We start from the raw sequence: 18,693 nt of genomic DNA on the forward strand, positions 1-18,693 counted from the left end.
ACCCCAACCCCGGGGAGGGGGACCCCCCCGGGGTTGAATGGGGGGGGCGTTTTTTTTTCCCGGTTTCCCCCCCCCCCCCCCCCCCCCCGCCGCCGCCGCCGCCGCCGATGGACATCCCGAGCAGGAGCTCTATCGCGGCGTCGACGTCCTCGCCGCATCCAGCGTACACGTCGCGTATCGCGTCCGGAGGCACCGCGGCGTCGAACATCTCCAGGAGCTCGCGCGGGCACGACGACGCGCCCGCGGACGCGTTCGAGGCCGCTCGCGCGGCGGCGCCGCCGCCGTCGTCGCGGAGCGCGAACGCGGGGCCGCCGCGCGGTCGTCGCTCGACGCTCCCCGCGGCGTCCGTCTCGCCTCCGCGCTCGCGAAGTCGCGCTTCCACGAGCCGATCGAGGCCGTGCGTCGTCGCGGCCTTTCTCCCGCCCCTCTTACTCTTCTTCTTCGCGGTCTCGCTCTTCCCTCCTCCTCCTCCTCCTCCTCCTCCGCCGCCGCCGCCGTCTTCGTCGCCGCTGGACCAGTCGAGCCAGTCCGGCTGGCGACTCCCTCCGCCCTTGCGCGGCATCGCGACGCGCCGAGAAGTGCCCTCGCGTCGAGACGCGTCGAGCCTCGCGTACTGTATTATTCCTCGACTCGTCCGACCGCGCCGCGCGTCATTCATTATTCCGATCGCTAACAACGCGCGCCGCGGGACTCTGCATGTCGTCCGCGTCCGTCGCCGCGCGTCCCCTCCGAACGACGTCGCGCGCCGCTCGCGACATCGTTCGCGAGAGCGTTCGCCGAGCGCGCGCGGTCGCGTCGTCGTCGGAGCGACCCCCCGCCCCAGAAGCGCGTCGCCGTCCGATCCCGATCGATCGCCGAACGCTCCTCCTCGCCTCCGCGACGGCGGCGTCGTCGCGCGCGCTGGTCCTCGCGACGCTCCGCGCGGACGCGGCGGACGAGACGGACGAGACGGAGAGAGAGACGACGCGCGCGTCCGCGGGCGGCGCGCGGGATGATCCGGACGGGCGGTCGGCGTCGACCTCGACGGCGACGTCGACCCCCGACGGCGACGGCGCGACGCGCGACAGCGGCGAGGACCCGTGGGAGGGGTCGTACGTCAAGCCCGCGCTGTCGGTCCGCGAGTACGTCGAAGAGATCGACAAAGAGCGCGACGCCGCGTTCGCGACGCTGCGCGCGCTGTGCGCGTCCTCCAAGTTTGCGGCGCTCTCGAACGAGCTCGTGCTCGCGCCGACGGACGACGTGCGACAGGCGGCGTACTACCTTCCGTGGGCTCTCGTCAAGTTGGATGAAGACGCGGGCGTCACGACGCAGCGCGCGTGGTCGGAGATGCGAGACGCGCTGACGTACTTGGACGCGACCGCGATCGACGCGAGTCGGTACGACGCGGAGGAGGAGGACGTGATGGCGGGGATCGATAGGGTGGAGCGCGCGCTGGACGCGCTGGTGGACTCCGTGCCGGCCGCGTATCGGTGACGAGAGCGCCGGAGAGAATAATAGACTACCGTGCGTAGACGGAGCCCGGATCGGACGGCGGCGTCGCGTCGACCCTCTCTCGCCGCGGTCAGAGTAGTCGGCCGTTTAGTATCGCGCAGACTCGATCGGTTGGTTGTAGACCCGTCGGCGGTCGTGATCCTCATTTCAAACTACCGACGAGCTCGCGACGCGCCATCGAGTACGACGCGACAGCTGTGCGACGCGATCCGCCGCGCGCGAGTCGAGACGGAGCGCATCCGTTCCCGCTCGCGCGGCGCGGCGATCGACCCGTCGCCGCGTTCTTTCTTCTCTTCTCTCTTCTCCTCTCCCTCCTCCTCTCTCCCTAATCGTTGCTAGTACATCAGCGGCGCCCACCGGGACGCGTAATACCGTGTTAACCCTTCTTCCCCACTCGCGAGGACGCGCGGCGTCGGCGTTTAATATCCGACTCCGCGTCGCGCGTCGCGCCGGCCGGTCGCTTAGTACTCGATCTCGTCCAGGGCGTAGTTGTTCGTAGAGACGCCGGCGTAGTTCACCTTCTCGAAACGCACGACGACCGGGTAACGCACCCCGCTCTGGTCCACGGAGATGACCTTGCCGTAATCGTTGAACCAGTAGCTCTCCGGGCGCAGGATCTTCACCTGGCTCCCGCGAGGGGGGCCGATCGGCTCGGGCTTCTTCTCCGCGGGCGCGGCGGCCTCAGCCTTGGCGTCCTGTGGGACGCGCGCGATGTGACGTGGGGGGCGACGGCGCGTCAGCGTGATGTCCGGTCGTCGAAGACATCGTCGCGCGCGATGGCGGGGGGGATTGGATGTCGGGCGGGGAGCGAGCGCGTCGATCCGGGCGCGACGACGCGCGGACGATTTCGCCATCCTTCCGCTTCGCTCGCAGCCTCCCGAACGATTCGAGTTCGCGGATTCGGAGACGCGACGCGCGCGACGTTCGGACGCGGGCGATGAGACGCACCTCAGCGCGGACGCGGAAAGCGACGCGAGCCTTGTTCTGGGACTTCACGGAGAACTTGCTGCGGTGATGAGACGTCGGCGGGGGTGGGAGTCGTCAGCGCCGGTCGACCGCGACGCACGGGAAGGCACGCATCTATCGCGCGAGAAAAATAAAGACCTATCAAGCGACGGACGACGCGACGGAAACGTCGGCGCGCGCGCGATGCGCGGAGACTAACCTCGTCACGACCGAGCGAGCGGCGAGAGCGGAAGCGGCGACAGTCATGGCGGCCATTGCTGCGTGTGTATCGACGACGACGACGGGCGTGCGTTGGGTGCGGGAATAGCACCGCGCGCGTCGCTCGGCACGGTTTTATCGAAAGAGAGCTTCGCGCGCGAATCGATTCCCATTGGTCGAGAGTCGATTCGGTTTTCGTTCGTACGGGAAGCAGTCGGGAAATTAAACTACTGTACCGTACTCGACCGTACACCGTGTGTACCGACCGCCGTCTCGGGAGGAATTTTCGTTCCTTCCGTCGACCTCGGCAGTTCGGCGAGCGCGCCGACCGCACCCGCGCGCCGCGGGGGCGGAATGCGCGCGCGACGCCGCGCGGGTTGGGCGCTCGCGTCGCTCCTGCTGCTATGCCTATGCCTCGCGGGTATCACCTCGAGCGTGGACGCCGCGAACGTCAAGGCGAGTCGTCGTTCCGCCGCGCGCGCGGCGAACGAGCGCGTCCGTCCCGTCTCGTCCGATGTCTCTCGATCTCAACGACAATCACGCCACGCCGTCGCGCGGCGTCTCCCTCCCCTCCTCCCCGTCTGACCCCATCGCGTCGTCCAACGCAGGCCCCGACGCGGATACGCCCGGCGAACGCGAAGCGACTCGCCGCGCCGTCGTTCGCGGACGACGCGAGCGCGTCGGCGCCGCCGTCCACCGCGGCCGCGCGCGTGGACGGCGACGGAGGGCGGAGGCGCGACGATGATCGTCGCGACGTCGACGACGACGACCCGCTGCTCGTGTCCCTCCTCGACGGCACCGTCTGCGCGGTCGATCGCGACACCGGGGAGACGGTCTGGTCGTTCTCCTCGGGCGGGCCGCTCGTGCGAGCGAGCGGCGGCGGCGGCGACGGCGGCGGCGGGCGAGACCCCGCGATCGACGACGGCGACGACGACGACGACGACGACGCCGACGCCATTCGCGGGCGCCCGCGCGGGGCCCGCCCGGCGACGGTGTTCCCTGGCGTTGACGGGTCTCTGTACAGCCTCTCGCACAGACGTCGCAGAGACCGCGACGGAGGCGAAGGCGAAGTGGGGGGGTCGCAGCGATCGCACGTTCAGAGGGTCGTCACGCGGCTCCCCATCACCGCGCGGCAACTGGTGGACGCGTCGCCGTCCGCGACGAGGGACGGCGCGGTCGTCATCGGCAAACGCACGAGCGTCATCTTCGCGCTGGACGCTAAGAGCGGGACGCTGTTGCGAACGTTCGGCGCGGACGGGACAGTCGTGCGCGCGTCCGCGTCCGCGTCGTCGGGAGGAAACGCGGAGGAGGAGGAGGACGACGACGACGCGTTCACGTTGGAGATCCCCGCGGCGTCCGAAGGGGAGGAGGAGGAGTTCGACGGCGCCGTCTACGTCGGGCGGACCGAGTTCGCGGTGCGGTCCGTGGACGCGCTGACGGGCGTCGAGCGTTGGAACGTGACGTACGGGGAGCTGCGTCCGCTGCTGAGGCGCGGCGGCGCGGGACCCGGACCCGGACCCGGACCCGCGGGGGGGTGGTTGTTCAGGTGCGTTCTATACACTGGTCCCCATACGGCCGCGTTCACGTGGTGAACGCCGATCCTTAAGGACTTTGCCCGGCGTATCTCTCCGCCCACACCTCGCTTTCAATCCCCGACCGCGGCGCCTTTGAACGCCAACTGACGCCTTTGAACTCCACTCCGACATTCGCTTGTATAGAACGCCCCTCACTCCGAGGGACGACATAGCCGTCGGAGGGACGGGCGGCTCCGGCGGGGGGCGGCGGCTGTCCACGGGTCCCGGGAACGCGTTGCGCGCGTCGTCGCCGGACGGCAAACGCGCGCTGTGGTCCGCGCGATTGCCGTCGGTGCCCCTCGGCGCGTTCGATCACCGCACGGGCGAGGCGTTCGCGTTCGCGGGGTCCGACGACGAGAGCGACGGCGCGCCGTCGGACGCGAACATGAACATTCTCGTCGGCGCGCACGCGGGGGGGTTCTACGCGTTGCCCCCGGGGCTCGGCGGCGGCGGTGGCGGCGGCGGCGGCGGCGGCGGCGGCGGCGATGGCGGCGGCGAGACGTCGACGTCGCTCGACGTCGTCCACGCCGGAGGGTTACTCCCCGTGACCGTCACCGACGGCGCGTACGACGACGACTGGGCGTGCATCCCGGAAGACCTCGCGGAGGCGGCGTTGAGGGGCGGGTACGATCCGCTGTACCCCGCGCTCGGCGGCGGCGGCGGCGGCGGCGGCGAGCTGTCGAAGCGGACGACGAACATCGCGTGGTTCGTGACCGGCGCCGCGGGCGCGGGAACGATCGTCGCGCTCGCGCTCGCGCGCCGCTCGTCGCGCGGCAGCGCGAAGGAGAGCGCGAAAGCCGGACCCGTGGCGGCGGGGCGGGGCAAGCGTGGAGGGAAACGGCGAAGGAACAAAAACGCCGCCGCGGCTCCCGTCGACGTCGACGTCGAGGTCGTCGCGAAGTCCGACCCCGAGCCCGAGCCTCCCCCCGAGCCCGAGCCCGAGCCCGAGCCCGAGCCGGCGCCGGCCCCGCCTCCGGTCAAACCCGAAACCCTAAACCCCCCCGAGCCTCTCGACGCGAGCGATAAGGCTGCGCTCGCGTCGCAGGCGGCCAACGTCGGCGCCGCGCCGACGGCGTCGGGCGCCGTCAAGGTGGGTCGGCTCCTCGTCGGGCCGAAGGTCTTGGGCTACGGCGGCTGCGGGACGATCGTGTTCGAGGGCGCGCTCGACGGGCGCCCGGTCGCGGTCAAGCGCCTGCTTCTTCAGTTTTATGAGCTCGCGCGAAAGGAGCTCGCGACGTTGATCGCGTCCGACGAGCACCCGAACGTCGTGCGGTGTTACGCGTTGGAAGAAGACGCGGATTTCGTGTACGTGGCGTTGGAGCGATGCGCGTCCACGCTCGCGGCGTTGGTATCCCCGCCGGAGGGAGGTGCTCTAGACCCTGATAGCCCTGTGCCGCCGCCGCTTGTGGACGTCGAGACCAAGGGACCGACCCGCGCGGGGTTGCGGATCATGCGCGACGCGTGCGCGGGTCTCCACGCGTTGCACGCGCGCGGCATCGTCCATCGCGACTTGAAGCCGCAGAACGTGCTCGTGACCGCAGCGTTTCGAGGCAAGCTCGCGGACATGGGGCTCGCGAAGCGGTTGAACTTGACCGAGGGGACGTCGTTCGAGACCAGGCTCGATCGCGGCGGCGGCGCGGACAGAACCGGCGACGATCGCGGCGGCGGCGGCGGCGGCACTTCCGGGTGGATCGCGCCCGAGCGTTTGCTCCACGGCAGGCAGGCGCGCTCGGTGGACGCGTTTTCGCTGGGGTGCCTCCTCCACTTTTGCCTCACCGGCGGCGGGCACCCGTTCGGGGAGCGGTACGAGAGAGACGCGCGCGTGCTTCGAGGCGACCACGACCTCCGCGCGCTCGACCACCTCCCCGAGGCGAGAGACCTCGTGTCGAGCTTGATTCGCGCGGACCCGGCGGCGCGGCCGACGACGTCCGAGGTGTTGCTCCACCCGATGTGGTGGAGTCGCGAGACGCGGCTTGGGTTTCTGAACGACGTCTCCGACCGCGTGGAGATGGAGGACCGGGAGAAGGGCGGGCACCTGCTGCTCGCGGAGCTGGATCGAGGGTCGTGGCGCGGCGCGCTGGGGGGGAAGGAGTGGACGTCTCGGCTCCCCGCCGGGTTGCTCGACAACCTCGGCAAGTACCGGAGTTACGACGGACGCGCGCTGCGGGACTTGCTTCGCGTGATACGCAACAAGTCGAACCACTACCGTGAGCTCCCGAAGAAGATCCAAGACGAGGTCGGGTCTTACCCGGACGGGATGTACGACTACTTCGCGAGGAAGTTCCCCGGGTTGCTCCTCCACGCGTATCGATTCGCGAAGGATAACTGCGCGCACGAGCCCGAGTTTCGAAAGTTTTTCTTTCCGAGCGACGACGGCGGCGGCGGCGGAGGCGACACCCCCGACGGCGGCGGCGGCGGCGGCGGTGGGCGAATTGACGGCGGAAGCGGCGTCGGCGGCGGCGGCATCGGCGGCGGCGGCGGCATCGGCGGCGGCGGCGACGGCGCGACGTCCGCGTCGCTCGAACGCGCCGCGCGAAAGGCGGCGTCGCGTTCCCAAAAGCGGGCGGCGGAACGCGCGGCGGTCATCGACGCGACGCCGCCGGTGACGTACCCCTCGCGCCCGGGGCAGCCCGAGTGCGTCTTCTACGTGAAAACGGGAAGGTGCAAGTTCGGGCACACGTGCAAGTTCCACCACCCGCCGGGGATACACGACTGACGACGGCACCACCGCCAGACTAGCTACTACGGTACTGTACTTCTAACTAGAGACTACTTTTACGTCCGAGGCCCTCCTCTCATCGCATCGCGTCCGACCCCGGCTTAAACGCCCTGACCGTGATGTTCACCCGGCTGTGCCTCATCCCCTCTTTGCTCGCGCTCGCGCGCACCCCGTGCTCGTGCGTCCTCTGCGTCGTCCCGTCCATCGTCAGCACGTCTCCGTGCGACAGCGGCACCGTCGCGAACGGCTTCTTCGCGCCTCTCCCGCGGTACAGGTCGAACAACCTCGGCGGCGACGCGTCCCCCCCGGACGCGAACGAGTACGAGAATATCGGCGCGTCCGGGATCAGGTCTTCCTCCGCGTCCGCGTGCCGTCCCATCCCCGCGGACGCGTCCGGGTACCAGTTCACGTGCGCGGCGACGCCGGCGGCGAAGGCGTCGCGCTTGGCGTCGCGGACGCGTCCGAGCGCGTCGTCCACGCACGCGGACACGAGTCGCGGCCACGCCTCTGGTGGTTCTTCCACGCGCGCGCTGACTTGCGCGCCGAACTTGTACCGCGCGCCGAACGTCGCCTGCTTGCGCTTGATGAACGTGTTCGCGTTCAGAGGGTTCCGCGTCCGCGCGACGCGATCGCTGAAGGCCCAGATCTCGGCGTAGTCGTCCGGCGCGCACGGGAACGCGCGCGGCTCGTATCGCACCACGGACCCCGGATGCGACGACGGCTCGACGGCGTAGTCCCCCGCGGGTAATGGCGCGTTCGCGGGCTTCGTGACGTTCGACGGCGTCGACGACGCTCTCTTCGCGAGCGTGAACGGGTTCGTCGTCGCCCCGGGCGCGGACGCGGAAGATTTCCTCTTGCGATCCGGGGACTCCCCGGCGTTCGGCGCGCTCGCGGGGCCGCGCGTCGCCGTCGCCGCCTTCATCCCGCACGTCCCCGCTCGGGTGAGCGCATCCTCCATCGCCCCGGGCAGCGGCGGCAGCGCCCGGGGCGCGCGGATCGGCGCGAGCAGCCACGACGCCGACGGGGACGCCATGGGGAGTGACGCGCCCGACGGTTCGGGAGCCGTTCTGACCTTCAGTTCCTTGAGTTTTTCCCGCGCGATTTCGCGATCGCGCCGCGGCCGCCGCGATCTCAGTCGAGCCCGCGCGTCGAGCACCGTCCACGCGTCCAGGCACGCGCGCGGTCGTTCTCCTCGTCGAGCACACACCGAGCGAGCGGAGCGTCGGATCGCGGTCGCGAAGCGCCGCGTCGTCGCTCGGGCGTCGTCGCGCGCGTCCTCCGTTCGAGATCGAGAAGACGGCGACGACGGCGATGGCGACTTCGACGCGCGCGGCGACGTCGAGCGTCCGCGTCGTCACCCCGCGCGCGCGATGCGACCGCGTCCTCCGCTCGCGATCGCGCGCGCGATCGCGCGCGCTCGCGCGCTCGCGCGTCGTCGTCGCGCGCGCGGCCGCGGACGACGCCGCGGACGATGAGACCCCCGCCGCGGGCGCGGGCGACGAAGACGCGAGGGTCATCGTCATAACGTCGGGAAAGGGCGGCGTCGGGAAGACGACGACGTCCGCGAACCTCGGGATGTCGATCGCGCGCCTGGGCTACCGCGTCTGCCTCGTCGACGCGGACATCGGCCTTCGAAACCTCGACTTGCTCCTCGGCCTGGAGAACAGGGTGATGTACACCGCGATGGAGGTGCTCGAAGGGGAGTGCCGAATGGAACAGGCGCTGATTCGAGACAAGCGGTGGCGATCGCTCGCGCTGCTGCCGATCAGCAAGAACCGACAAAAGTACAACGTCACGAAGGACAGCATGAACTTGCTCATCGACATCCTGAAGGACATGAACTTCCAGTACATCTTCATCGACTGCCCGGCGGGGATCGACGTCGGCTTCATCAACGCCATCGCCGGCGCCAACGAGAGCATCATCGTGACGACGCCGGAGATCACGGCGATCCGCGACGCGGACAGAGTCGCGGGGTTATTAGAAGCCAACGGTCTGTACGACGTGAAGCTCATCGTGAACCGCGTGCGCGCGGACATGATCAAGAAGAACGACATGATGAGCGTGAAGGACGTTCAGGAGATGCTCGGGGTGCCGCTGTTGGGAGCGATTCCGGAGGACACGGAGGTGATCGTGTCGACGAACCGAGGCGAGCCGCTCGTGTTGAAGAAGAAGCTCACGCTCGCGGGGATTGCGTACGAGAACGCCGCGCGACGGGTCGTCGGGAAGGAGGACTTCATGATCGACCTGGATCAGCCGAAGAAGGGGATCTTTCAGAGGATCGGGGATTTTTTCACGGGGGGGGAGGAGTGATGAGTCGGTTCGAACGAGGCGAGGCGAGTCCGAGGGTCGGCAGAGGACGACGAGGAACGACCGCCGTTCGATTCTTTCTACACTAAAAGCATTCATTTTTCTGATGAACGAACGACACGACACGACGAGAGACGGCACGACTCGCCCTGCGCGCGGCGCTCGTCACGCCCCCTCTAGGAGCTGCTCCGCCTGCTTCGCGAGCACCCTCGACAGCGCCGCCTCTCTCTCGCGACTCGCGTGCAGCTGCGATTTCAAGTTCCGCGCCTCCCCTCTCAGCTTCTCCACGACCCCTTTCACGCGCTCGTCGACCGAAGCCAACGTCGCGGCGTGCTCCGCCTTGAGCGCCTCGCACCTCTGCGCGGCGGCCTTCGCGGCGGCCGCCGCCTCCGCGGCGGCGGCGGCGCGCGCCTCGGCGGTTTCCACTTTCGCCGCGCGCAACGCCGCGGCGAGCTCTTCGTTCGCGTCCGATAAGCGGCTCGCCGCGGACGCCTCCGCGTTCCTGCGCTCGCGCACGGCGTCGTCTCTCTCCTCGCGCATCGCCTCCGAGGTCTCCACCGCGGCGGTCGCGCGCGCGCGCCAGCTCTCGTTCTCTTGCGACAACGCGTCGACGCGTCCTTGAGGGTCGTTCCATACAAGCGAACGTCGGGGTGGAGTTCATAGGCGTCAGTTGGAGTTGAAAGGCATCGCGGGCAGGGATTGAAAGCGTGGAGTGGACGGAGAGACACGCCGGGCAAAGTCCTTAAGGATCGGCGTTCACCACTTCAACGCGGTCGTATGGGAACCAGTGTATAGAACGCGCCTTGAAACTTGATGATCTCCAGACGCGCGTTCGCGAGCTGTTCTTTCAATTCGTCCTCGCGCGCGGACGCCTCGTGCCGCGCGCGAATCGCCGCCGCCGCGAGCGCGTCCTTGTGCTGCTCTTCCTGCTGCACGGACTCGGCCGCCGCCGTGGACGCGAGGGCTTCGAGCTTTTTCTGCGCGGCGTCGAGCTTTTGTTGCATCTTTTTCATCTGCGCCTCGTGATGCGTCCGCATGCTCTGGCTCCGCTCCGTCGCGGTCTGAAGCGCCTTCTTCGCGTTCGCGAGCTTCTCCTCGTTCTCCTTCTCTTTCATCATGAGCTCCGCTTTCGCGCTGTGGAGGATGGGAGGGGGGGGGGGGGATGTCAGAGAGAGGAAGGTTGGTGACGCGCGGGTGCCGGCTGTGACGTTTTCCCCCCTCGCGAGATTTCGACGCCGTCCGCGCGGGGCGCACCTCGCCATCTCCGCCGCTTCCTTCGCCGTGACCTCCTTCCTCGACGCGTTCTCCTGCCTATCGACCTCCTTCAGGAGCGCCACGCGCTTTTTCAGCTCCTCGTACGACGTCATCGCGACCGTACCGTGCGCGCGGCGTCGCGTTCTGATGGGCGCTCGCGAAGTTTCAACGGTTCACACAGTCGGCAGTTTTTCGTTCGGAGAACTGAGCGCGAGCGAGCGTTTCATCAGTTTTCGATGAACCAACCCTCACAACAGTCACCGCTCGGGCGCGTTTCACCCGCCGGCACTACGTCCTATTCCTAACCGCGGCTCGCGCCACCTACGAACGCGCCACGCCACGCGAACGACACCCTCCCTCCTCCGCGTGACGTCGCGGAGGGACCCCCCGACCGACCGCGCGCGTCGGTCACCGCGCGTCCACGCTACGGCGTCTAACTATTCGCTCATACCCGACAGCTCCGTCGCCACCGCGGACGCGGTGAACGCGAGATACAGACCGACCAGCCATACACCGAACCCCCTCGTCAGCCGATAGTCGCGCCTCGCCAACCACGCCATCGAGCTCGCGAGCGACGCGAGGACGAACGCGAACGACAGCGTCAGCACCGGGTGCGACCGAAGCGCGATCGGCGCGCTGAGGGTCGTTCCGTACGTGCGAACGTCGGGGTGGAGTTGAAAGGCGTCAGATGGAGTTGAAAGGCGTCGAGGGCGGGGATTGAACGCATTGGATGGGAGGAGAGACACGCCGGGCAAAGTCCTTAAGGATCGGCGTTCACCACGCCGACGTGGTCGTATGGGGACCAGTGTATAGAACGCGCCTGAAGTCGGCGCGCCAATGCGACGCGCAAAACGCGAGCCCCAGCCCAACGCAGAGGTTGAAGAGCGGCGAGGAGTGACACGCGGCGACGGCCATCTCCGGCGCGCCTCCGCGCGCGACGACGACGTCGGAGACGAGATCGCCGACGCTGTTTCCCCACGCGAGGACGGTGACGCCGAGGACGGCGGGGGATACCCCGGAGACGACGCCGAGCGCGGTGAGCGCCTCGAGGAGCTCCGTCGCGAGGAGCGAGATCCACGCCACGGACGCCGCGAACGCGAGCGGGAGCGTCTTGCTCCACCATCCCGGCGGGCGCTCTCGGCCTCTCACGGACCGCCACGTGGCGATACATGCGATGCAGCACGTCAGCGTCGCGGCCGTCCACGCGCCGCGCGAGAGCGCGACCGCAGCGCGGACGGAGAAGAGGATCGGGAGCGGCGCGCACGAGACGCTCGCGGCGGCGACGAACGGGCGCCACCGCGACGGCTCCGAAGTTGGGATCGTCAGCGCGCGCGCGATGTCCAGCGGCGCCTTCACGAGCTCGAGCAACGTCCGCGCGGTGGTGGACGCGGTCGACGCGGACGACGCGTCGTCGCCGCCGCCGCCGCCGCCGCCGCCGCCGCCGCCGCCGCGCAGCGCGGCGACGGTTTCCCGCCACCCGTCCCGTCGACGCGTGGTAAACGGCGCCTCGCCGCCTCTACGGTCGCCGCCGCCGCCGCCGCCGCCGACGCGACCGCGCTCGACCTCCTCCAGAGACAAAAGCCGCCGCCGTCGGACCCCGCCGTCGCGCTTCTCTTCTCCCCGCAACACGAACGCGACGAACGCGACGTAATACGCCGGCATCGCCGCCGCTTCCCACCGCGTCACCTCGCCGTCGAGCAACACGAACCATAACCCCACGACCGCGCACGCGTAGAACGTCGCGTCGCGTCTGTACGCGTCCGCGTCGACGTGAAACGGCGCGGCGATGCACGCGACGGCGCCGAAGACGGCGCCGCTCACGAACATCCCGGCGCTGAGGGTCGAGCGGAGGGCGTTTGCCCACGCGAAGCGACGTCGGGGTGGAGTTCAAGGGTACGTCAGTCGGAGTTGAAGGCCGTCGAGGCGAGTAGTCGGGATTGAAAGCGAGTGACCCTGGGCGGAGAGAAACGCCGCCGGGAAGTAAAGTCCTCGAGGAACGGCGTGCACCGCGCGCACGGGGTCGTATGGGGACCAGGGTGAGACACAACGCGCCTGAGCGTGGCGCCGATCATCCCGCCGCCGACGTCGCCCCCCGGGACCGCGGACAGGGTCCCGCCGCGACTCCCCCCACCCCCGCCGCCGCTCGCGCTGAACGCGGCGAGGCACGCGAAGACGTCCGGGGCGCCGTTCCCGAGCGCGAGCAGCGTGACTCCCGCGGCGGACGGCGACAGCTCGAGCGCGTCTGCGAGCCGTCGCACGACGGGGCAGAATCGCTCCTCGCTCGTCTCTCCGAGGAGGTAGAACGCGGCGACGACGACGGCGAGGAGGAGGACGGCGGAGAGCGTCGGGTGGGGGCGCATGACGCAGTAGTGGAGGCGGCGGTAGTCCACGAGGCCGTCGGTGGCGTCCGTCCCGCAGTGTCGCGCGACGTGCGCGCACTTGTCGCGCGCGGCGTCGATCGCGACGGAACCGCAATGGTCGACGTCCTCCTCCTCCTCCGCCGCATCCGCGGGTCGAAGCCACGGCGCGGACGCGTCCTCGCGGCGGCGGCGGCCGCGGCGCGAGCGATGGACCGCCGCGGTCGCGAGGTGCGCGCGCTCGTTCAGGAGGACGCGCGCGGCGCCGGGGTCGCGAGACGACGACGACGACGACGTCGTCGTCGCCTCGGGCGCGCCGACGACGACGTTCGCGTCGGGATCCCGCGTCGACGACGCGCCGTCGACCGCGGCGGCGACGGCGGCGACGACGGCGACGACGACGAGCTTGACGACGAAGCGACGCCCGCGGTGCGCGCGACGCGCCGCGAGGCGGCGGTCCCACGCCTCGCGAGGGTCGTGCCGCCCCGCCATGCGCGCGCGCGTCTGGAGGGACAACGAAACGAATCTTCAGAGACGGAAATCACGACATCCCGTCGTTAAAAACAAAACGCTCGACCGCTCACGCCATCCTCCCGCCGACGATGATCGGCACGACGTACGGCGCGCGCCTATCCGGCGTCGTCGTCGTCATCGTCGTCGTCGCCTCTCGCGTCCTTATCCGACCTCGGTCGTCCGACGGCGTCGCGTCGCCGCCGCGGTCCGCCGCCGTTTTCGTTCTCGGGTCGCGACGCCGCCGGCTCTTTCGCCGCTCGGACCGCGCCGCGTTCGTCGTCGCGGAAGTTCCTCCCTCCCGCTGCTGCTGATTCGACCCGCCGTCGACGCCCGGAGCGTAGGAGGAGGACGATTCGTCCCCCGACCCGGCCGCGGCGGCGAGCTTCCCGCCGTCGCCGCTCTCGCCGCAACACGAGACGACGTCCCCGCAGCAGTCCCCGAAGACGGCGCACTCAGGGTCATTCCATACAAGCGAATGTCGGGGTGGAGTTGAAAGGTGTCAGATGGAGTTGAAAGGCATCGAGGGCGGGGATTGAAAGCGTGGAGTGGACGGAGAGACACGCCGGGCAAAGTCCTTAAGGATCGGCGTTCACCACGCCAACGTGGTCGTATGGGGACCAGTGTATAGAACGCACCTCGGCGTCGCAGCAACAGTTGGGCTCCTCCGCGTCCGCGTCGTAGATGCACATCGCGCACTCGCCGACGCACGACCGCGCGATGTCGCCGACGCCGCACGCCATCGCCATCGCCATCGGAGGGGGCAGGGGGAGGGTCGACGCCGGGGGCGGGGACGGCATCGGGGGGTACGGCGCAGCAACCGAAGTCGTCGTCGTCGTCGGCGGCGGCGGCGGAGAGTAAAACGCGCCGACCGAGATCGCGGGCGGCGGCGGCGGCGTCGGGTAGTAGTAATCCGCGAACGGCGGCGGCGTCGTCGCGCTCCCGCTCCCGTACGCGAACACCACGCCGGACGGCGGCGGCGACGGGCTCCACGTCGGATCCGGAGCCGGGTAGGGCGTCGGGTACACGTACCCGGGCAGCGGCTCGCCCGGCGGGACGACGACGAACAACGCGTTCGCGACGGCCCAGTACATCGCGGTCAACACCGCGACGCGCGCGGAGACGACGACGAACCCGCTCACGAGCTGCATCGCTGTGGTCGCCGCGGCGGTCGCGGTCGTCGTCGCGACCGCCGTCCCCGTCGCCGCCGCGAGCCCCGCGCCTGCGCCCGCGCCCGCCGCCGCCGCCGCCGCGCCGACGGCGACGGACCCCGTCGCCGTCGCCGCGGACGACGCGCCGAGCGTCGCCGCCGCCGCCGCGAGGCCGGACGCGACGCCGGCCATTCCGGCGCCGGCGGCGTCGCATCCGGGGCAGCCCCAGGCGTTGTAGTACGACATGCCAGCGCCGGCGGCGCGGGCTCTCTCGTCGTCGTCGTCGTTCAGGGCGCCGACGCGGGCGCCGACGACTCGCGCGCTCGCGTCAGGGCCGTTCTATACAAGCGAATGTCGGGGTGGAGTTCAAAGGCGTCAGGTGGAGTTGAAAGGCGTCGAGGACGGGTATTGAAAGCGTGGGGTGGGCGGAGAGATGCGCCGGGCAAAGTCCTTAAGGATCGGCGTTCACCACGCGAACGCGGTCGTATGGAGACCAGTGTATAGAACGCACCTCGCCGCCGTCGTCGCCGCCGCCAAAGTCGGGGGCGACGCCGGAGCGCGCTTCCCTCCTCGGCGCGGCGCTCCTCGCCCCGCCCCGCGCTCTCTGCCTCGCCAACGCCGCGCAGTACCTGTCCCCCGGCGTCGTCGGCTCGGTGAGGATACCGATCGTCGCGCCGGTTCGCGTCACGTCGCACGCGCGCGCGCACCGAGCGCACGTCGACGCGAACGACTTGGCGTCGCGCGTCGTCTTCGCGCGCGACGCGCTCGGCGAGCCCACGCAGAGGGTCTCGCACACGGGCCACACGCACGTCTCCATCGAGGCGTCGTTCGCGCCGCTCCCGGCCGTCTCCTCCTCCTCCTCCTCCTCCGCGACCGCGACCGCGGGGTCGATGGCCTCGCACGAGAAGGCGGGGAACGCGTCGTCGTCGTCGTCGTCGTCGTCGTCGTTCGCGGACCTCGGGGCGAGCGCGCGGTCGCACAGGAACGACGTGAACGCGCGCTCGCAACGCAGCGCGACGCGCGTCGCGTCCGCGTCTCGCGCGTCCACGACGCGCAGCCTCGCGTGCGCAGCCTGGAGGTCTAAGCGCGGGTGCGTCACGCATCGCGTCGCCGTCGCGGCGAGCGCGTCCGCGTCGACGCGCGCGTTCGGTCGCGGTCGGACGCGCGAGGAGGAGGAGGAGGAGGAGGAGGAGGAGGCGTCGGGGAGGACGAAGCACAGGCCGCGGTCCGACGCGCGCGCGCCCTCGCGCGGCGCGAGGAGGAGGAGGAGGAGCGCGAGGGCGAACGGAGCGCGGCGCGGGAGCGCCATGACGCGATATCGAGCGCGCGCGCGTCGTTCGCGTCGGCGCGGGGTGGGTGTGACGCGCGCCGACGGAACGACGGAGACGACGAGTCAGGTTTTCGTCTCGATTCGCACGACGAACTGAAGCCGAGCGAGCGAGAGAACAGAACGAGTCTTCTTTCTCCGGCGTCCGTCTCGGGGTACGAACGACTGGGAACCGAACGAGCGGCGCGAAGAGGACGTCGCGCGTCAGGAAGCAGCGCGCGTCGTCGCGTCGAGAGCGTCCGTCGCGACTCGCGCGCGCGCGGCCCGGTCGGGTCGGCGGTGATGGTATCGCGTTATTACATCCCGGGAGATGCGCTAGTAGTTAAAATTTGTCCCGTCCCGCGCGCCATCCATCCAAATCCATCCGTCCTTCTCCCTCCCTCCAGCGCACTGCAGTAGCGCTCTCTCTTAATCGTAGATGTCCGCGATCCCCAACACCGAGATCGTGAGCTTGATCTGATCGATGAAGTCAACCCCGGTCGCGTACTCCGTGAGCATCCCCACGAGGAGACCGAACATCGTCCACCGCCCGTTGTTGATCTCGTTCTTCGCCGTGAACCCGAACACCTGCGACTCCTCCACGGCTTGGTCGTAGTCCTGCTGCTTGAAGAACTGCACCATCTCCTTCGCTTTTCGCCGCTGGTACTCCACCGTCACGTTCCCTTCCTTGAGGACCTTCTGGACCTCGTCCGTCTCCGTCGCCGCGGTCGCGACGGCGCGGGATTTGACTGAGAGACGGGGAGGAAGAATGGAAAATAGCGCGCGCGCGAGCGATCGCGGGGAGTCGCGGGGAGACGGGAGAGGGCGTCAGCGACCGCGCGACGTCGTCGACGGGAAGACGCGAACGGGTCGTGACCACGACACGTCGCCGCGGACGCGAGCGCGCGCTCGCGCGAACGTAACGCGCGAACGACGCGCGCATCGCGACGCGTCGGACGCGCGCCGGCGACGGTTCGGCCGCGTCCGGGGCGGGGGCTGGCATCCTATCTATCCCCGGGCGACGGCGACGCGGGGACGGAGACGCACCGGCGGCGCGAGAGCGGAGCGCGACGCGTCGCTTCGACGCGACGGCCGCGGGACCGACGGCGCGGATTTGAGAGACGCAGATGGCGGCCATTTCTACCGGCGGGGCGTGCGTGCGTCGTGCGCGTGCGCGAGTGACCGCGCGTCGGTCGGCGACGATGGAAAGATCGACGTGGACGCCTCAGCCGTGCCACGTTTGAGGCTCACAGCGGAGGAGAGAGCGAGCGGTCGAGGGGATCGACCGACCCTCGCGCGTATGGGGGACAGTCAGAATTGCGGAACACACAAATACACTTCTGAGTGACTCGGTGATGAGAATGAATCCCCGGCGCGGAAAAAGTTCGAGCCCGTTTCCCCCCGCCCGGTCATCAGCGTGCTCGGCTCGTTCCCGCCTCGCCTCGCGCACTCGCGCACTCGCGCGCGCGCCGCCGTCGTCGAACGGATGGCGTCACCGCGCGGGTTCGCGTCCGCGGCGGCGGATCAGTGGCGTCGAGACGCGCGCGTCGTCGGCGCGCCGTTCGACGCGGGCCCCCGCGCGGACGCCGCCGCGACGGGGGGAGGAGGAGGAACGCGACCGGGGATGTTCGCGTTCGGGATGAAGGGCGCGCGCGTCCCCGGTGAGGCGAACGTCCCCGCCGGCGGCGCGGGCGCCGCGGCGTGGGACTACGTCGCCGGCGCGCCGTCCATCTTGGGCGCGATCCCGTCCTTCGTCGTCGCGCTCGTCGCGGCGTCGCTGTGCGTCGTCGTCGCCGCGGCGATCCTATGGTCCGCGCTTCGCGTCGCGCGATTCGTCTCCGCGCGCGTCCGCGACGTCGCGCTGACCGCGGGCGCCGCGGTCGAGCGGTTCGAGGAGTGCGTCGGGAGGAGCGCGACGTTGGGGATCGCGAGGGTCGTCATCGCGACCGCGTCCGCGGTGACGCGCGCGGTCGAGGGAGCGGAGGATCTCGTCTCCAGGGCGTTTTTCCCCCTCCCCGCCGCGGACGACGGAGGCGGGGACGGCGGCGACCCCGGGCGCGCGCTCGGGGATGCGATCGGCGCCGCGGTCGCGCGCGGGATCGGCGTCGAAGGCGGCGGCGACGGCGACGGGAAACGCGCCAGGGAGGAGGCGTGGAGGACGATCGCGGAGGCGCTGGCGTCGTCGTCGTCGCGGCCGAATGATGACGGGGCGGCGGCGGCGGCGTTCACGGCGTCCTTCGTCGAAGCGTGCGAGCTGTCGTTCGCGACGACGACGACGAAGAGCGCGCGAACGACGACGACCGCGGAAAAGAACGAACAGACGCGCGGGGGTATAAACCTTAAGAGCGGCGTCGACGCGACGACGCCGGGGCGCGCGTCGCCGTCGAGCTCGGAGTCGTCGAACGAAAACGAAAACCCCGCGGCGGCGGCGACGCCGGCGGGGACGTCGGGCGCGCCGCCGCCGCCGCCCGCGACGCCGGCGGCGATGTCTCCCCCCGAAGTCGTCGAGGTCGAGGACGCGGTCCCGGAGACGCCCACGGCGTGGACGCGCGGCGCGAACGGCAAGGGGAACGCGTCGCGGCCGCAGACCCCCGGGTCGTGGCTGAAGAGTTGGAGGAGGAGTTTCACGCCGAGGAGCGCGAGCGCGCGGAGGAGAAAAGGAGCCGCCGAAAAGGAGCCGCCGACGCCGGCGCCGTCGACCGCGGTGAAGACGCAGCGCGAGCGACTCGCGGCCGCGCGCGCGGCGAGGAAGGGGAAGGAGAAGGACAGAAGCGACGCGGCGGCGGCGGCGGCGGCGGCGAGGGAGTCACCGAACGGGGTACCGAGCGGCGCCTCCGTCCCGGCGTCGGCGTCGGCG

At 70.2% G+C, this 18,693-nt stretch overlaps 11 protein-coding genes across 11 annotated transcripts; 3 read left to right on the plus strand and 8 right to left on the minus strand.

Moving 5' to 3' along the window:
* Positions 1–696: 696 nt before the first annotated feature.
* MICPUCDRAFT_56676 (uncharacterized protein) lies at positions 697–1,473 on the plus strand (the record flags this gene model as incomplete). Its single annotated transcript, XM_003056950.1, has 1 exon — positions 697–1,473. One exon carries the CDS (start codon positions 697–699, stop codon positions 1,471–1,473), a length of 777 nt encoding a protein of 258 aa, XP_003056996.1.
* Positions 1,474–1,480: 7 nt separating this feature from the next.
* PSAE (photosystem I subunit IV, chloroplast precursor) lies at positions 1,481–2,753 on the minus strand. Its single transcript, XM_003057427.1, has 3 exons — positions 2,657–2,753; positions 2,440–2,497; positions 1,481–2,186 (listed from the first exon to the last, which is right to left on the minus strand). The coding sequence occupies exons 1-3, from the start codon at positions 2,710–2,712 to the stop codon at positions 1,953–1,955; spliced, it is 348 nt and encodes a 115-aa protein (XP_003057473.1). The 5' UTR covers positions 2,713–2,753; the 3' UTR covers positions 1,481–1,952.
* Positions 2,754–5,382: 2,629 nt separating this feature from the next.
* On the plus strand, positions 5,383–6,945 carry MICPUCDRAFT_15400 (uncharacterized protein; the record flags this gene model as incomplete). Its single annotated transcript, XM_003056951.1, has 3 exons — positions 5,383–5,577; positions 5,653–5,831; positions 5,874–6,945. Coding segments are annotated over 3 exons (1,446 nt in total), but the record flags the coding sequence as incomplete, so codon positions are not given.
* Positions 6,946–6,966: 21 nt separating this feature from the next.
* MICPUCDRAFT_56679 (uncharacterized protein) lies at positions 6,967–7,981 on the minus strand (the record flags this gene model as incomplete). Its single annotated transcript, XM_003057428.1, has 1 exon — positions 6,967–7,981. One exon carries the CDS (start codon positions 7,979–7,981, stop codon positions 7,025–7,027), a length of 957 nt encoding a protein of 318 aa, XP_003057474.1. The 3' UTR covers positions 6,967–7,024.
* Positions 7,982–8,259: 278 nt separating this feature from the next.
* Positions 8,260–9,261, plus strand: MICPUCDRAFT_56680 (uncharacterized protein; the record flags this gene model as incomplete). The annotated part of the gene is made up of 1 exon (XM_003056952.1): positions 8,260–9,261. The coding sequence occupies one exon, from the start codon at positions 8,260–8,262 to the stop codon at positions 9,259–9,261; it is 1,002 nt and encodes a 333-aa protein (XP_003056998.1).
* Positions 9,262–9,643: 382 nt separating this feature from the next.
* On the minus strand, positions 9,644–10,575 carry MICPUCDRAFT_46847 (uncharacterized protein; the record flags this gene model as incomplete). Its single annotated transcript, XM_003057429.1, has 3 exons — positions 10,513–10,575; positions 10,061–10,392; positions 9,644–9,875 (listed from the first exon to the last, which is right to left on the minus strand). Coding segments are annotated over exons 1-3 (570 nt in total), but the record flags the coding sequence as incomplete, so codon positions are not given.
* Positions 10,576–10,741: 166 nt separating this feature from the next.
* On the minus strand, positions 10,742–12,339 carry MICPUCDRAFT_62615 (Ca2+:Cation antiporter family; the record flags this gene model as incomplete). The annotated part of the gene is made up of 2 exons (XM_003057430.1): positions 10,742–11,148; positions 11,333–12,339. The coding sequence occupies 2 exons, from the start codon at positions 12,337–12,339 to the stop codon at positions 10,950–10,952; spliced, it is 1,206 nt and encodes a 401-aa protein (XP_003057476.1). The 3' UTR covers positions 10,742–10,949.
* Positions 12,340–12,410: 71 nt separating this feature from the next.
* On the minus strand, positions 12,411–13,361 carry MICPUCDRAFT_56683 (Ca2+:Cation antiporter family; the record flags this gene model as incomplete). Its single annotated transcript, XM_003057431.1, has 1 exon — positions 12,411–13,361. One exon carries the CDS (start codon positions 13,359–13,361, stop codon positions 12,411–12,413), a length of 951 nt encoding a protein of 316 aa, XP_003057477.1.
* A 596-nt stretch (positions 13,362–13,957) lies between these two features.
* On the minus strand, positions 13,958–14,776 carry MICPUCDRAFT_56684 (uncharacterized protein; the record flags this gene model as incomplete). The annotated part of the gene is made up of 1 exon (XM_003057432.1): positions 13,958–14,776. The coding sequence occupies one exon, from the start codon at positions 14,774–14,776 to the stop codon at positions 13,958–13,960; it is 819 nt and encodes a 272-aa protein (XP_003057478.1).
* Positions 14,777–14,981: 205 nt separating this feature from the next.
* MICPUCDRAFT_56685 (uncharacterized protein) lies at positions 14,982–15,839 on the minus strand (the record flags this gene model as incomplete). Its single annotated transcript, XM_003057433.1, has 1 exon — positions 14,982–15,839. The coding sequence occupies one exon, from the start codon at positions 15,837–15,839 to the stop codon at positions 14,982–14,984; it is 858 nt and encodes a 285-aa protein (XP_003057479.1).
* A 426-nt stretch (positions 15,840–16,265) lies between these two features.
* On the minus strand, positions 16,266–16,974 carry HLIP (high light induced protein like, chloroplast precursor; the record flags this gene model as incomplete). Its single annotated transcript, XM_003057434.1, has 2 exons — positions 16,266–16,585; positions 16,884–16,974. The coding sequence occupies 2 exons, from the start codon at positions 16,972–16,974 to the stop codon at positions 16,266–16,268; spliced, it is 411 nt and encodes a 136-aa protein (XP_003057480.1).
* Between the last annotated feature and the right edge of the window lie 1,719 nt (positions 16,975–18,693).

Source organism: Micromonas pusilla, assembly GCF_000151265.4.
Source record: "Micromonas pusilla CCMP1545 genomic scaffold MICPUCscaffold_3, whole genome shotgun sequence".
Lineage (NCBI taxonomy): Eukaryota > Viridiplantae > Chlorophyta > Mamiellophyceae > Mamiellales > Mamiellaceae > Micromonas > Micromonas pusilla.